A 17,771-nucleotide genomic window follows, 5' to 3' on the forward strand; every position below is an offset into this window, starting at 1 on the left:
AAAAAAACCGACAGCAACTTGTCTGTTCCCCTTCCCCCAATTCCCCAATAAAAATCTTTAAAAAAAAAAAAAAAGTAGAGGGGGGAAAAAATGGCTCAGGAACAATCTGCAATTAAGTAGCTTGACAAATGACATATATGGCCAAGTGGTGTTCTTTGACATTAGAAAGTAACTGTACTTGAAAATAACTTTATAATTGAATAAGGGTACATTAGGAAAATATGATTCAGAACCAATATTATAGTAATCAGATAAAAGAAGCATAAATGAAATAACTGCAGGAAGAATATTTCCATAGAGATTATAAATGAGATTCTGGTGGAGCAGAAAGGCCTTTAATTGTAATTTAGTGTGCACTGTAGAATTATCAGCTCAGTGTGTTACTTCATCATATAAAAGAATATCTGATAATTTCCCCTAATAAGCACATGACAGCTCTTCATATTCCTTTATTATAGCTGATTAAGTATAAAAACAGTGGCTATGTCTTTGTTGGGAAAAGAATTCAAAATCTTTTGAAGAAAGACAGCACAAAGCAGTTGCATTTCGATAGCATGTGATCTCAAAAGGCTATTATTTAGAAAGTCTGGGGAATTTTAAGTGGCATGTTAAAGAACTCTTCACTTTAGTTTCTTTAATCCTCCACTTTGTATTCTCATTTTTACCCATGAAACCTTTCTCTGTGGAGCCACATCCTCCTGTAGTTCAGGCTGTGGCTTGTGATGTCTCCTACATCACACAAAAGAAAGCCAAAATCATGGGGAGTTTCTGCTACTGGGAAAAGCCCTCTTGGTGTTTTTCTTGGCGTTTTCCAACCAGGCAACTCTAAAAGGATAAGGAAGGACACGGGTGTGATTCCCAGATCAGGAACCTGGGGATAAAAGTGAGCTGTCATTCTCTTCCTGGGCTCTACGATACACCCAATTATTCACTCCCTGTCTTTAAGTCTGGAACTGACCATCGTATTGTCACAGTCACATAGGTGAAGACAGGCTCTAATATGAGGCAAGGCACTTCTTGCCCTTCCCCGTCCCCATTCAGTCATTTCTGCTCCATCCACCTCCTACATTCCCAAAAGTCTCATGAATATATAGCCCTGGTGAGAAGTAAAGGGGATTGTTACTACGTATGCAGGCTGGACATTCCAGAATTTTGTGATTACTTCCCCGACTACTGTTGGGCTCCTACATAAGAGCCAGTGGCAGAGGGTTGAAAGGATGTCAGACTCTTTGTGGGTGCTAAGAAGCCCTGAAAGAAATGGCTGGAATTATTGACTTCATTTGTTCCAACCTAGCAACCAAGAGAGGAGGAAGCGGTCTTCATGTATCAGCACACCAGACTAGACACTTTCTATGGTGTTCTCTCATTTAGTTCTCAAAGGAGCCCAGGGAGAGGGAGCTTCCCAAGTCCGCGTTATAGATAAGAAATCCAGGCTCAAAGACCAGTAATAACCCGCCTCAGGTCATTCAGCTGGTTAGTGATAGAAACTGTTAAGATACAAACCCATGGTATTCCCATCTTTAGGATCTTTTAAATGTACTCTCTGGGCTATTACTGGGTCAGGATAAATGGATGGGAAACAAAGATGAGTAAAACCATGAACCCAGGAATAACTAAATCACGTATTCCTCTCAGGTTCTTGACAAAACAAAGGGCTTCTTAAAATGCCTTTTTGTTTTGTTTTGTTTAGCTCCTTATGTGAAATGGAAATAGTGCAAACCGCTTAACAAAAATTCTTCCTTCTTAAAGAGGGGTGCTACACAGTGCAAGTAGAAAAGCTTTTCTGCAGTCTTGTCATTCACAACACATGGTGCTATGTCTGGGCAGAGTCAGATGGTCTGACCTTGGGGATAGGTGTTTGAAACTGGCTAATGAGGCATGCCATAAGCACTGGGGAAGAAAAAAAAAAAACAGGAAAAGCACAGCCCCAAAGAATTGAATTAATACCCACAGCAGCATAGCACAGTAGACAAAATCATTCTCACAGGGTCAATTAGAACTTGATGTTGTGTCTCCACAGTTCTCTCTAGGCTTGGCATGTGGTTGGAGCTCAATACAGATGTTTGAATGAATAAATGTTGGAATGCACAGATTCATTCCTTAAATTTTGTCAGTTTTTGGTCTTCTAATAAAATTTTTCAGAGGGCCCTGAATGTTCTGAGGTAAAATAAAGCCAATGCTCATTTAAATATAAGCATTCCTGTGGTCCTTTTCCTGTGGTCATTAGCCCCTTCTTGAATGAATGTACAGCAGGTCCTCAAATCACGCACGTCATTTTGTTGAACACTGCTTTGCTATAACATTGATGAGGAAAAAAAAAATCAATTCCCAGCTGGGGCCACTGTCTGTGTGAAGTTTGTACATTCTCCCCATGTCTGTGTGGGTTTTCTCCTGGTACCTTAGTTTCCTTCCACATCCCAAAGATGTGCAACTGACGTGAATTGGTGTGTCTAAATTGTCCCAGTCTTAATATGTGTGAGTGTGTCCTCCGATAGAAGGGCGTGCTGTCCAGGGTTCGTCTCTCCTTGTGCCTTTAGCTGCCGTGATAGGCTCCGGTCACTTGTGATCCTGAACTAGAATAAACAGGTTGGAAAATAATCTTACTTTTTTATTAATCTTTCTTAAATATACATATAGCTCACATTTATTTTAATGTTTAATATTAGAAATGTTTTGGGTCTTTATTTAAAAGTTTGGTGAGGGCCAGCCGAGTGGTGCAATGGTTAAGAACTGGCTTGGGACGCCGGAGGGCCCCATTTCGGATCCCACGTATGAGGGCCAGTGACACTGCCCTCTACAGCTAAGATGCTGAACAACAGCTCAACCTGGAGCTGGGCTGCCGTGGGTCGCCGGGGACGGCGTAGGCTGCAGCCTCTGTGGCAGTGGGTTGCCATGGGCTGCCGTGTGTAGCCAGCAGCCAGCGTGAGCGGCCAGCAGCCGCAGTGAGCGGCCGTCCAGAAGCCGGCGACTGATCTGCCTCGCCCAGGAAGAGCACAATGATGGTGCCAACTTGGGCCAGTGAAGCGATGTCCTCCACAACTAGACTGAAGAACAAAACGACAGCAACTTGTGTGTTCCCCTTCCCCCAATTCCCCAGCACTGTTCCCATCCCCCCAATTCTCCAATAAAAATCTTAAAAAAAAAAAAAGTTTGGTGATGTTTTTATTACCAGAAATATGCCTTAGGAACTTAACTCTTACTTATATCAATTAGCCTATGGTAAAATTGGTTTTGTTATAAATTGTTTTGCTTGAAGTGGCAGTTTCCAAGAATGTATCGACAATGTTAAGTGAGGACTTACTATACTCCTAAAGAAAGACATTCAATCAAGATGTTGGTTTTAGTTTAGTGGAAGGCAAGCTTTTACCCTAAGATCATTTGATCAATGATGGATCGATTGATACATAGTCAGACATATCTGTGTTTATTCATATTTAATAAGCTCTTTATTATCCATCTTGCTTCGGGAACAAGGAATAGTTCTAGTTAATCAAGTATTCTGGTTAATAGTTGACCCAAGGGGATTGTCATCTTATAAGAAATTGAGTTGTGGTAATATGCACTTAAACACAACTTTGGTCATCATTTTTGATGATGTAGAAGTCCCTTGAGCATCCTTTAGTGTCACAGATCCACCATGGAGGCGCATCAACATCACTTGTCATTGTACCATGCAATATGGTGGTGCTGTTGGTAAGAGACAGCTATCTGGCTAGGTTCCATCTATTTACCAAACGGAGAGAGAGGATTTATAGTCTGCCTTGCCTCAGAAAGCATTTATGATGGTAGTTGGGTATAGTGATTATTTTACCCGCTTGCAGACATAATTATTGTTTCTTCCAGGAAGATCTCCAACACTTGGCTCAGCACTGGCTGGTTCACAATGACGATTGCACTGGAGCTCTGTGACAGGATCGATGTTTATGGCATGGTGCCCCCAGACTTCTGCAGGTAGGATTTATTCTAGAAATGTAATTCATCAGCAGTGTTGTGCAGGGTTTATAAATATATGATTCCAAATATCAACCACAAAACATGTCTGTCTTCTTGAAGCAATTAATTAACATGTCCCAAGTTCTGGTTCTAGAAACAACAAACAGCATTTAATTATGTGATATAAAATATTGAAAGTTTTGTTTGTACTGCTGGAGAAGTAATCCATCTTGTGGGCTTTATTTATCCTCTGAATATTTATCAACCAAAACTAATGCAATAATTGGCATAATATTAATGATGAACAAGCATTAAGAAATATTAGCTTTATTCTCATTTGAAAGGAATGTAGTAATTTTTAATGAATTAAAGAGGGTAATTTCTTTGACGATAATGCCTGTTTTCTAAAATTAAAATATTCCTTTGAGCCTCTTTCTCTCACCACATCAGTAGCCTCGGTTTTTGGCTTCTAAGGCCAAAACACAGGCATAATTATTTTGATGTATCACTTTAAAGGGAACATACACACATCTCTGTTGCTATTGTAAGTTACCTCCTGGCATGTGCCCGGGCAGAGTTCGGTGTGAACTAACAAATGTACTGATTTGCAGAAGCCTGATTGAGGACTCATCTGTAATTTAAAGTCATGAAGCCTGTAAATTCAGAGAGTGCCTTATATTCAGGAATGCCTGCTGGCCCACACATGGCCTCAGTCGTGTCTTCAAATGGTAAAACCTGGGATGGAGGGGTATTTTAAACTTGCTCTTTAGAATTTATGCTTGTTTCATGTGTTTTAAACCTAACAACTTCTCAAAGGCCATTGGGCCTTTATGCAAAATCTACAATTTTGAGGTTTGAAGCGGGGATGAGAAAGAGTTAATCATGCCATTACCACTTGGCCACTTTTCTCCCACTCTTTTTAACCCCAAGGCCCAACACAGCAGCAGTAATAGTTTTTGTGTAAGAGTCAGGTGGCAGAGGAGAAGGAAAGGTGTGGACAAAGCAAGCCTTTCATATGTGCGTGGACTCATTTGTCCCCAGGGGTGACATAATACAGTGAGGAAGGGTGTAGAGTTTGGAGCCAGACTGCACAGGTTCAAAGCCCAGCCTGCCCACTTACTAACTTAGCATGACCTTGAACTTGTTACTCAATCTCTGTGTGTCTCAGCTTCCTCAATATGAGAAGTCGATGTGATGATAATAATAGATTCTGCCTCATAGGGTTGTAGGTGGATTAATTAAGTTAGTTAATACATGTAAAGTGCTTGGAACAGGGCCTCGTACATGGCAAGAGTTAGCTTGGATTCTCACCCAGTTCCTCATCACTTAATTCACTGGCCTTGTTTCCCCGTTTAACATTCTGTGTGCAAAAAGTAAGGAGGTGTAAGAAAGCAAACTGCCTCCTAAAATCAACAGGCTAACAAAAACAGTGGGAGCGGCACTTATGAGCATACAAAGAGCTGTCAAAGCTGATGATTATATGGCAGATATAATTATGTAATATTTCCATTAGGACACCAGAGAGAAAGCGCATGAATAAATTGAAATGTTAATGACTTAGAGTGCTCAAGGAAATATTCCATTTATTATGGAAAATAAATGAAAGGCAAGTTAACGTCTCATTTCTCTTACTCAGAAATAGTTCATCAAGACGTCTTGTATGTAGGATGGAAACAATTTATGGAATGGCATTAACAAGTAAGTTAAGATAATGTCAGTGCACCATACAAATATGTTGCCACCTGCTCTGGGTTTCTGTTTCTCAGCCACCATTCAAAAGGTTTGATAGTTGCTCTCACAAGATGCTTTCAGCAAGAACTCTACAAAAGGATCCACAAGCCCAGCGTCCTGTCAGAGAAAGTGGAGAATTGTGCTGGGTGTCATTTGGAGGAGATAGTTCGGCTAGAAAGAGCATCCTGCTCAATTGTGATGCCTGTTTATGGAGCGTGAGACAGGAAGAACCAGGAGCAGCACAGACTGATGCCCAAGTTCCTTTAATATTCATTCCAAGGCATGTTGGCTGAACCACCAGGCACCCGGTTCCTAACTGGGTGATCTTGAGCCTTGCTTTCTTCATCTGCAAAACGGGGGTAAAAAAATAAGAGCAAGCAGGTCATGGTGAGGGTTAAATAACATCATGGATGTAGAAGGGCCGGCTGAGTAGCTCGGTTGGTTAAGAGCTCGCTCAAGAGTGTGAGCTCTGAGCAATAGTGGTTCGATTCCTGGACCAAGCTGAGTTGCCACTGAGCTGCCAACAGGTGGCAGGATGGCTCAGTTAAAAAAAAAAAGATCATGGATGTAGAGCATCTAATACAGTGACCAACACACAATCAGTGCTCAGTAAAAATGATTATTATTACTAATCCATTAATATTATACTGTAAGATATATGAAATTATTATTATTATTATTATTATTATTATTATTATTATTATTATAAGTACTTGAGATTTGCCCTGAAAGGTACCAAGAATTTAGGGCTGTTCAAAGAATAGGACACAGCTTTGTGTCCTAGAGGCTCACAATAAACCCTACCCACACCAAAAAACAGTGAACACAGCAAAGCCTCTTAGAGTCAAACGACTCTTGCACACAGTGTCTGCCACCAAAGAGTGAAAAAGCAACTTGTAAGCCAGTCCCACCATTCTAACCTTTCCCACCTCTGCTTTTTTTTTTTTTTTTGGCCTGCTTCTCCCAGCTGCTCAACCCAGTTACCCAGCTGTCCTCCAGCAACAGAGGAGCAGGCAGGGACACCCAGGGCTCAAGTGCTGGGGGGACATGTCTCCTCTAAACAAGCAGGGCAGGGGGTCCCCAGGTCCTCGGGAGCATACTCTGATTGTGGGCAGCTGGAGAGAGGGGACTCTCTGCCCAGGATAGGCAACCCTGACACCCAACTAGCCAGTCAGGCAGCCTGGCCGCCCAGCACTCCCCCGCTTTCGTCTTTATTTGGAAGAAGCTACAACTGTCAGGGGCCGAGCAGGGCCCATGTGTCATGCAGGAGCTCTGGGGCATAAGGAAGATATCAACAGAGCCAAAAGTGGTACAGGAAGCTTTTGTGAGTTTTCAGAGCTCCAGTTGGTTGAGTCTACCAAAATGTAAACTCCTCCAAGACAGAGATATTTATGTATTTGGTGCACTGTTGGAACCCTCACGCAAGGACAGTGGCTATTTACCATGCTGGCCTGTAGCAGATGCTCCATAAATATCAAGTGAATGAATGGCCCTGGTCGCTACTCTCTCTTTAGTGCTGTGGTAAAACGGTGTTGCTGTGAGTGAAAGAACCATTTCTGTCTCTCGGAAGTTGTTGACCTTGAGGACGTTATTTGGCCCTACTGAGCTTTAGTGACTTTGGGCAAGCTACTTAATGATTGTCTCAGATGCCTGAGTTTCCATATCTGAAAGATGGTGACAGCAGTTCTTACCTGTAGGGTTTATGTGATAGTTCCACCGAGTAATAGATGAGGAGTGCTTGGCACGGCCTGGTGTAAGTTAAGCATGCATACATTTACCAGGTGAAGGGACTCATGAATCCACAAGTGTGAACAGCCATTAGCACATTGTGAGGAGATGTTCAGAGAGCACTGCACTAAGGCTACGGAGTGGTGCTCAGTGGTGAGGAGGCCTGGTTGCTGGCAAGGGGTACATACACAGCCCCTGTGTAAACTGGACCCCATTTCTCGTCACTGTGGAGAATTGGCTTCATGTGGCCTCCAGCCACTGCAGGACATCACACGAGGCTGCTCACGGTGTACCTGCCCCCACCGTTGCTTCTTCAGGTGCCCAGTTTTTCACAGGAATGAAGAGTTAGCCACATGACAAGACTTCAGCAAACAAAAAGAGAGCCAATTTTTCAGTTTTGGTACATGAACTTTTGGGAACTTAAGGTATGATTCGTACCCTCAAAAGAAGTCATTTACTACATTAATCAGAGAGACTTCCATTCATTCAAGTAGTTTGTGTTGGGCCCTGGGGATGTAATCAAAGAAGAATGAGACAGGGTCCTTGCCTTCAGTCGTCTGAGTGTCACAAATCTGACTCTATCTCCTAAATAAAGCCTTCAGTCGCTCCCCAAAGCTTTTAGAACAGAATGCACACTCCCTACCTCAGCACACAAGTCCCTCAGGACCCTGCTTCTGGGTTCACTTCAGTCTCACCGTCTCTGCTCACACAGACTTATTTTAGCCATACTGAGAGCTTTACAAAGGACCTCAGCCTGCAGATCCCAGCCCCTTTGCCTTCAGCTGGGAATGACCGTCCCTTCCTTGTTACCACTCATTCTTTGCTACGAATACTAATGGTTGATTAGTATTTTTTTTTCTGCGTAGACTATATGCCGGCCCCGCACTTAGTATGAATACATATGCCATTTCACCGAGCCTTTATGATAATCCCATGAGGTAAACATTATTATGATCATCATTTTATATAGGAAGCTTAAAGACATAAGACAGCTGACCAAGGTTGTAGGGCAGATGGTGTCTGAGCGAGGGTTTGAATTCTGTCTGCAGGGCTCAAGATCCAAAGCTCCTAACCCCTCACTTCACTGTTTCAGGAGGCGCAGGCTCTCCTCCCAGCTTCCTCTGACCTCCTGCTTGAGTCAGACCCCACCGGTGCCCCCCTGGGCCCTCTGCCACCTCCACTCCTGTCCCACCTCACTGACTGATCTGTCATTTGCCTGTAGGCTCCTTAAAATCAAGGGTTGTATCTCAATCAACATTTGTATCTTTAGCACTTGTCACTGTGTCTGGCACATAGTATGTATTCAGTATTGATTGGCTTAGTGAATACATTTTAAAATCCTTGCTTTCCTTAGCCATGTTTAAGAGACTGATTCTAAACTTATCTCAAGACCAAAAGTGTCAGGTGAATGAAAAGTGTAAGCAGCAAAGGGCCAATTCAGATTTCGAGGATCCTCAGAAGTCGGTGGTGGCCACGTGTTTCATTCTCAACCAGGGCCAGCCCTGGGTCCTCAAAGAGGTGCTCAGGCGTCAGGCATCGATCTCCATCCTGCCTTTATCACCAGAGTCCAGGCTCATCAGTGTTCAGAATGCTGGAGAAAATTAATCCCATGTTGCATCCTAGACAGCATCAAAATATATATTATTATGCAGACAGTAGACCCTTAAACCCTGTTATATCCATACAGGAAGCCATTCTCTCTGGGTAGACTATAAATTGCAGTGGAAAGGTCTGTTATCATTGCTTTCCAAACTAAGTTGCCCTGAGTATTTTTAATCTCATTTCCTATTGTAAATTATTTGCAATAATAATGGGCTAAGCATTTAAATTCTATCTAATAATCTTATTTCCGGTCATACTTAACACATTACCAAGTTTACAACTCTCAGTTACCCATTATTTCTTGAGTATTAATTAGAGGAGTAATGGCTCAGAGTGATCACTGTCACGGAACTAAATTAATATCTCATCCATAATGTGAAGGACATCTCAAAGGTATCGTGAATATCAGAGAGTTGATTCTGCTAGAATTATTAGCTAGTGAACATTTATAAAGCTGCCAGCGTAACCGGGAAAGTTCCTACCTGGCAACAGTGCACCGTGTAGAATCAGATGCTTATAGAGGACGGGTATGGAGTGGGAACACACCCATGTGGTTCACATTGTATGAAGTAGAAGTAGATTTAAAATATATTGCTGTATTTCTTTGTAGATGTGTATGGTCTCTTCTTTCTTTACCATAATTCGACCAGTCCCCGAGTGTTTTCATTACTTTCCTTCTCCCGCCTGTGGGTACCATTGACATTGACATAGTAGGAGAGGTTATGGCACCACCTGAGGTGCCTGGGTGGGTTGTGGGGCATGGGTTCAGGTGACTCACTTTGGCTCTTTGCCCCATGTAGGATAAACAGCTGTAGGCTCTTGGTGCTCAGTGTGCCCCAAATACACAGGAGCAAGAAATCAGGCAGCAGAATCAAGGTGGCTCAGTGGGTCTCATAGGCCTGAGGCAGATGTTTAGGAAAGCCTGTTGTAAGAACATTTTCATCTGAATGCTACATAGTGTTCCCACAGGCCCCCCGTGCAAGCCAATTTCAGAACAACGTAGACAACTTGACAGCTATTGATTCAACTCTATTCCTCAAGCATTTCCTACTGCTTACTGTATGCCAGGTACCACGCCAAGAATAGAAGCATGCTTAGAGGAAGTGTCTGAGAGCTCTAGAAAGAGACAGAGGTGCCATTCTTCTCTTATGGGTAGTCCAGCCCCCAGCCCAGAGAGCAGGGTTAGCCTAGATCATACCTGGAAACGGAAGTAGCCTCCCTTTCTCGTCAGTGTTATGAGGTTTCTTTCCAATTGTACAGCTTAGCTTTAGAAGACTCAAAAACGGAACACTGAGAACTCCTGCTGCCATTACCATCAGTAGGCAGGTTTGTAAATGAGCATGACGCCTCTGCTTCACTTCCTGACCAGCTGCACAGTGTCTGCCAAGCATGGGGCACCTCTATAGAGAGGTGCTTGGGGGAAATGCAGCAAGGACAAAGCTGTTGCCAACCCCAATGGGAACCTGGGGTGCCATTACGACAGGAGTGTTTCCAAGACACAGAGCCTCACCCTTAGAGGACAGCTTTAGTCCAAAACTGGGCCCTGAAACTTCCTCAGTTTCTCTATGCATGAGTTATCTCATCTGTAAAACAGGAGTAATTATAGTACCTCTCTCACTGGGACATTGTGAGGATTAAATAAGTTAGTCTATATGGAGTGCTGAGCACTGGGTTTGGGGCTGCAAGGGTCAAGTCTAGCAGCTTGGATGGTCCATACGTGAGGCTGTGTGCCTAAAGCCAGGCCCCCCAGGTGCCGATGCTCACCTATCAAGCAGAGCAGTGATACTTACCTTAGATGCCTGATGGGGAAGTAAAGGAGAGAATATAAGTACCAAGGCTGAGTGGGTGTTTCACTAAATCAGCCACCTGAAACCTGGCTGCATATTAGAATCTCCTAAAAGGAGCTTTTGAAGATTATTATATTAAAATTTTTTTGTTTGTTTTGAAACAGTTTTAGGCTTACAGAAAAAGTTGCAAAAATGGCTCCGAGTGTTCCTGTATACCCTTCACCCACCTTCCACTAATGTTAACATGTTGCATAATTATAGTCCAAATATCAAAACTAAGAAATTAACACCAGCACAGTATTCTTACCTAAACTACAGACTTCATTCAGATTTCAGCAGTTTTCTTTCTTCTGTCCTTCATCTCCTCCAGGACCCGATCCAGGGTCCCTTTGCATTTACTTCCAGTGTCTCCTTCATATCCTCCAATCTGTGACAGTCCCTCGGTCTTCCCTTACCTTTCATGACTTTGATGCTTTTGAAGAATTCTGGTCATTTTTGTAGGCTGTATGTCGCTCACTTTGGATTTGTGTGATGTTTTCTCATGATTAGATTGAGGCTGTGCATTACTAGAATGGATCCCACAGAAGTAATAAGCCTTTCTCAACATCTCATACCAAGAGGTACATGATGTCAAAATGTCTTATTAGTGGCCAAGTTAACCTTTATCACTTGCTTGAGGTGGTGTCTGCTGGATTTCCTCATTGTAAAGTTGCTAATTTCCCTTTCTCATTAATAAGTATCTTGGGGGAGATACTGTATGCAAATAACCTATTTCGCCTCATCTTTATTCCCACTAATGTTCTCTATTCATTGGTGCACCTTGACTGCAACAATTACTGTGCTTTTCTAATGGTGATTTTCTATTCCCTCCTTCTTTCTAGATTTAGTAATTGGAATTTTTCTGCTAGGAAATGCTGTTTCTTCTCGATCATTTAATTATTCAGTTATTTATTGACATTATCGTGGACTCATTTGTTTTATTTTATGGGCTTTATAATCCAATACTGCCATTAGTTATTTTGATACTCAAACTTAAGGCACTTTCTTAAATACCCATGCCTGGGCCTGTCTCCAAGTCAATTAAATCAGGATCAATGGAGGTGGAACACAGGCAACGGTATTTCATTAAAGCTCCCCATGTGCACTAAATGTTAGTTCTTTTACTCTCCCCACCTGCTTACATCATAAGGAAAAAAATCCTTCTTCCTGTTATGCTGCAGACTTGGTTCCCGCACTGGCCTTTGGCGTGCTGATGACAGCCTGCAGCCACTGGGTAACGGGCTCTGGGATCATCATACCCACCCTACCCTCACACCTTCTTTCTTTCAGCGCCCCTGGCCCAAACACAACCCTCCCTTTCCAACAGTAGCCCCCTGACCATTGATATTCTGCTGATATTTATTGTTCTTTTCACTGGGATCAGGTGAAGGAAGAAAAAAGCCATGGCAGCCTTTACGAAATCAGGTTTGAGGAAAGACCTAAGGAATTATGACCTTACAGGGGACGGGCTTTCTGAATGCAACAGTGAATTATGGCCGATGGCGGACTCACAGCTGGAGGACTGTTTCTGCAGTTGCGTGGGCTCTGCCTTCGCAGCCTCACAAAGCATGTTTCTGCCATTTGGACAGCATTTTAAAGGATAGAAACAACCCCCCACTTATTTGGACACTTTCAAAATCAAGAATTAAATGTATCGAATATGTAAACTTAATGCTCCCTTTAGGTGATCGATATGGACCAGATAAGTTTTCATCCAAAGAGATGGTCATCCTGAATAAGGAAATTGATCCGATAGCATCCTTTAGCTGGTTTACAATTTCTCTCTGTTCCGAGGTGCCAAATCAATCCCATGATTATTTTTAGAAACCTAATTGTTTCTTTAGTCAGATTGATGCCAAGGATATATCCAAAACTTAGATGAATCAGATTTAAAACCTGATCCATACTGGAATAAAAGCTTAACCCCAAGTATACCATGGCTGCATGAATGTGGCATAGTTCCACAAATTATACCTTATGAAATGGGAGATTTGTCTCACAACTTTGTATTTCTTTTTATTTATTTTTTTCTTCTAGTGGTCAGTTCCAACTTAACTTTTTCCTAGCATGCATTTTCTGTATTGAAAACACCCTCTATTAAAATGTTAAGGAGATTCCAATTTCTAAGGTAATTAAATAAGTGATATCTATAATAACTAGACTGCACAGTTTCTGATGTTTCATTATAGAACATAGTGATACTTTTGAGACAGGCATAATCGAGATGAAAAGTATTAATTCAGCACAGCATTCAACCAAGGATGAGGTAGGTTTAAATGCTGCATGAGAAAAAATAAATCTCTTTTCCTGGAAGAACTTTAACCTTAGAGGAGAAACAGCTCAAAGGTTTATTGTTGTCAGAGCCACAAACTCAACACCCCTCTTGATAAAAGACTTCGATCCCTGACCCTGGTAAAGTTGCTACTCTAAAAGCCATTTGGGTATTGATCTTCTCTGAAGAAAATGAATAGGTGTCTAGCAAGATGGACATCTTTGGGAAACCAAGTTACTGTACTTAGAGTAGAGCCCTTGTTACCAGAGAGGGGACCCCAGGACATCAGCACAGAAAGGTGGTTTGCAGAGACACCTGGGCCTTCTAAGAAAAAAGCTAAGAACAGCATAGTCTGCTACAAGTCCTGTTAGTGAGTGTAGCTCAAGGTAGGAAAGTTTATCTGTTGGGCTATCTTAACTAAGCTTATCATCTAGACTTCAAGACAGAAGAGGGGAGAGGACTGGCCTAGAATGGAAACCAGTCTGACACCAAGGTTCTTTGGGTTTTAGATACTTTAGTAGCCCTACAACAAGGGCACCCCCCAGCAACCCCATCCCACCCCACACACACACATTAATTCTATGCACACGACCTTGAAGAAATGAGCCAGTGTCTCTTATGTGAGTTGGAGACAGGGATATAGAAACGTGAAACTTTTGGGACTGTCAGGCTACACAGCACAAATTGAGGATTTGGAATTTCTGGACTTAGAGACTAGATTTGAGTACATCATCTATCTAGAACAACAAGAAAAAAATGGTGGCATCAGCCTGCTAACTTCTTTCTCTCTCATGGAATCAAACTAAGATCACCAGCTTTCTGTACCTGGAGGAGAAATTGTCTTTAGAGGCTTGCTGTGTAGCTGCTAACTCCGTATACATTTCTTTCAACAATAGAAAGTCAAAAGTTATTTGTTGAGCACCTACGAGGAACAAGACAAAGGCTTGCCCTCATGAACAGACATTAAGCAAAGAAACAACACCAGCAGTTTCAGAGAGTGTTTGACGCTGTAAAGAAAATAAGACCAAGTGAGAGGGAGCAAAGGGGGCAGGCATCAGGTAAAGAGTCGATTCCCAAAGCCGAAAGGAGCGAACTGATAAGGGCGTGTTCCAGCCAAGTGACTGCCCTCAAGTGCAGAGGCCTCAGGGTAGGGACAAGCTTGGAAGAGGTGACAATCAGGAAGGCCAGTGAGGCTGGCGCGGTGCTTAGTGAACAAGGTCAGGTGGGTTAGGAGAAGGCTCTGGGGAGGAGTGAGATTATGTAACACCCTATAGGCCCATACACTCTTAATATAACTGGGAGTCTCTGAAGGACTTGAGAGTTGAAAGGGGGAAGGAGAAGAATCCGTTTCTATTTTGTAAATACCTCTAGCCTGCTTGTGGTAAATAGACTTTATGAGGGCAAGAGTAGAAATCAGAACCCTAGTTGGCCTTACTAATATGCAGCTTTTGAATCCCAAAAGCCTGAACATCCTACAGTACACTTTCATTCCCTCTGTTTGATTATGACGGTCATTGCATTTATTTCACAACCTCAAAACCTCTCCACTTGCTTATTGCTTAAATGTCAGAACGAAAAAAAAAAAACACATTTGTTGAAATTCATTTAACTTGAAAATATTATTTGTGCTTATCAGCTTATTAAAGATAACATCTTACCTTATCAGTCAAAGGAGTTTTCTTTTTTCTCTGCTTTAATCAGTTATCTCATTTTCCTCCTCCAGGGATCCCAATCACCCTTCGGTACCTTATCATTATTATGAACCTTTTGGGCCAGATGAATGTACAATGTACCTCTCCCATGAGCGAGGGCGAAAGGGCAGTCATCACCGCTTTATCACAGAGAAACGAGTCTTTAAGAACTGGGCACGGACATTCAATATTCACTTTTTTCAACCAGACTGGAAACCAGAATCACTTGCTATAAATCATCCTGAGAATAAACCTGTGTTCTGAGGAATGAGAGTGCCAGACCTAAATCACAAGTATCCACCGTATCAGATACCGGGCGCTGAACTTCCTGAGCCACCGGACACAAAAAAGGAACAGAACTGGTACAGCAGGAAATAGCTTCTCTCCTCAAGAAGAACTATGTACAGATGCCTACAAGATATGACTACAAAGCAGTGCAGCTGGCTTAGAAGGGAAAGTTCCAGAACTAATATGTCTTAATGAATGTTGTCTCTTTCAAAAGGGGTTACCTTTGGAGCTGAACACTTGTTTCAGTGATGCTGCCATGGCTAAAAACATCTGGCATCTCTTCAAGCTTTGCCTTCGAAACTGAAACATGAGCAACTCAACAAATAATATTAGTTGTATCCCTTTATAGAAATGCCATGTCAAAAGACAATTTTTTATCAAGTTGTATCCTAACCTGATGTGTACCCTTTGTCATCTGTGGGACTCTGTGTGTGTGTGTGTGTGTGTGTGTGTGTGTGTGTGTGTGTGTGTGTGAGATTTGTAAACAAGCAGCCTGAAAGTATGGACATGGTTTCTAAAGAGCACATCTCCACTAACTTTCATAAAGCAAATGCCCAGTATTTATTTATTGAGAGTTTTGTAGTGTACTCTAGGCTAGTATTTTTATAGATTATTATGTGGTAATTTATCCTTATATTTATTTAGGCAATTTATCCTAAGTCTTGAATCTCAAACAATAGTTGGAAAATGCCTACAACCTGGTTGATGAGTTACTGTGTTCACATGCTCACTGCTAGCAGGCAACTGGTATTTGGCTTCAATATGGTGTCTTGTATTTTGAACCCTTAGCCTTCAGGAATAGCTAAGACATTGTCCAAGGGACAGAAATGCTCCAAATAACAAAACTGAAAACCAAAAACTGTGTCAGTAATACAAAAAGATACTAACAAGAGAAACTTAAAGATAGTTTTCTTGACTAATAATTGATGTAGGTCACTTCATTTAAGCCATAGTTTCCTCTTCTGCAAAATGATCTCACTGTACCAGATGACCTCTTCAGTTTCATTCCAAATCCCAAATTCTTTGAGCCTCTCATTGACCCATCATGGGGCTCCCACAGTAGCAGGAGCCTCTTTTAGGGGGATTTTTATATTCCCCTGTGACCTATCTCCCTCTTGTGGTTAAAACATACTTTCTCTGTGGTCCCCATTAGCTAAAATCTACTCCTTGCTTTTCTGGTGCTCCTTGCACCTGATATATATATATAGAGAGAGAGGGGGGGGGGGTTTCCATGGTTTTGCCTGGCTACAAGAGCAAGAAACTGCTCTTCTGTGAGTCGGTGAGAAGAGAATATAAGGAGATTTTCTATCATCTGACTCATTTATCCTATGAACTATTCAGATTCACTTGCTGCAAATCTTACATTACATTCATTGCCATTCCCTGGTCTGGGGGAGTATGAAGGACTTATTTTATTCAGAGCCGAGATCAGTTGGTATGAAAGATTTTCATTTAAGCAAATAATACTGTTCAAAAATAGTCTTTTAAAAACACAGCAGTGTTTTTTTTACACATGGCTTAGAAGGACTTAGTTTTTCTAGTGGCAAATTTGAAGGCACCAGCAAATATTATGTATGGAGACTGACATTATTTCACAGAACATGACCTGGCTTGTGATTATAGAGGCTTTCCCACATTACCACTTCTTTCCCCTGCCCTTAATTAGTATAAGATTCCATTCCTTTGCATTAGCTGGTACTGTTAATTATATGGAGTACTCTTGTTGAGAGGCAAACACAGTCTACATATTTATATAGTAAAAACAAAGTTGGTATTATTGTGGTGTGGCTGGAGATGTTAAAAGCCAGTACAATTGAAATGTCTGTCCACAATATACTGGAATGTGTTCTTCTCATTTTCTCATAGTTTGTAAAGGGAATTTTATTCTAGTATGACCTCTTCTACAGCATGGACTCTGACTACACAATACTTTATGGACATATGAAAAGCTTGTGAATTTTATATAACTGATTTATAGGGTACCCTTACTATCACTTGAAGAGATTATGTTGTTCAGATGTAGGGAACTATTTTAACTACTTTTATTTTTCTGGAATATTAGGAAGGCATACTTGGGAAATGCAAAGAGGTAGTCATATTACCTAGTCTAATAATATCTCAAATGTCTGTGTTATCTTCAAGCTTTAGAGTTTGTTTTTAAAAGACCCTCTGATAGCTCCTTCTTTTTTGGAACTTCCCCTCGCAACTCCTCTAAAGGGTGAAAAGCAACCAAATTCTGAAATTTCTGGCTTTACTGGGAAATATTTTAAATATACATGTAGCTAGGATATGTGAGTGTGTGAGTTTATATTTTTTAAAACATTGTATGAATAAATGTAAGGAATTGTCACTTAGGCAGTGGTTTTATTGTAGCATTTAAAGAAAATGCCTAGAATTCTGATAGATTGTGCTGATGGACCTGGTTATGGGCAATTGAATTCTTATATTGCCACTGTTTCATAAATATGTCTCGACACCATTCAATGCCATCAAACATCAACTCTGATATAACAGGTGACTACAAAACCATGTTTACAAACCCCAGTGATTTCAATATCTGATTGTGTCTGAAGCCTAAGTCATACTCGTTATGTTACAGACCTTTTTCTTCTCTCTCCAGCTGTGTCGTCAGCCTCCTCCTAGCTATAAGACAACAGTAATACAAGGCCACAGCTAGACGATCCAGGGTGTCTGTTATTT

General features: G+C 41.6%; 1 protein-coding gene across 2 annotated transcripts in view; it reads left to right on the top strand.

Annotated features, from left to right (window-relative positions):
* The window catches only part of ST6GALNAC5 (ST6 N-acetylgalactosaminide alpha-2,6-sialyltransferase 5), a 161,973-nt gene extending 144,548 nt beyond the window's left edge, over positions 1–17,425 (top strand). The window contains exons 4-6 of one of the 2 annotated variants that reach the window (XM_019644054.1): positions 3,844–3,951; positions 5,570–5,631; positions 14,816–17,425. In XM_019644054.1, coding sequence (XP_019499599.1) covers positions 3,844–3,951; positions 5,570–5,631; positions 14,816–15,018 — 373 coding nt within the window. In that variant the 3' untranslated portion in view covers positions 15,019–17,425. The remainder of the gene's footprint in view (positions 1–3,843; positions 3,952–5,569; positions 5,632–14,815) is intronic. The other variant, XM_019644055.1, reaches the window with a different exon arrangement.
* Positions 17,426–17,771: the final 346 nt, after the last annotated feature.

The sequence above is a fragment of the Hipposideros armiger genome, unplaced genomic scaffold (genome assembly GCF_001890085.2).
Source record: "Hipposideros armiger isolate ML-2016 unplaced genomic scaffold, ASM189008v1 scaffold_84, whole genome shotgun sequence".
NCBI lineage: Eukaryota > Metazoa > Chordata > Mammalia > Chiroptera > Hipposideridae > Hipposideros > Hipposideros armiger.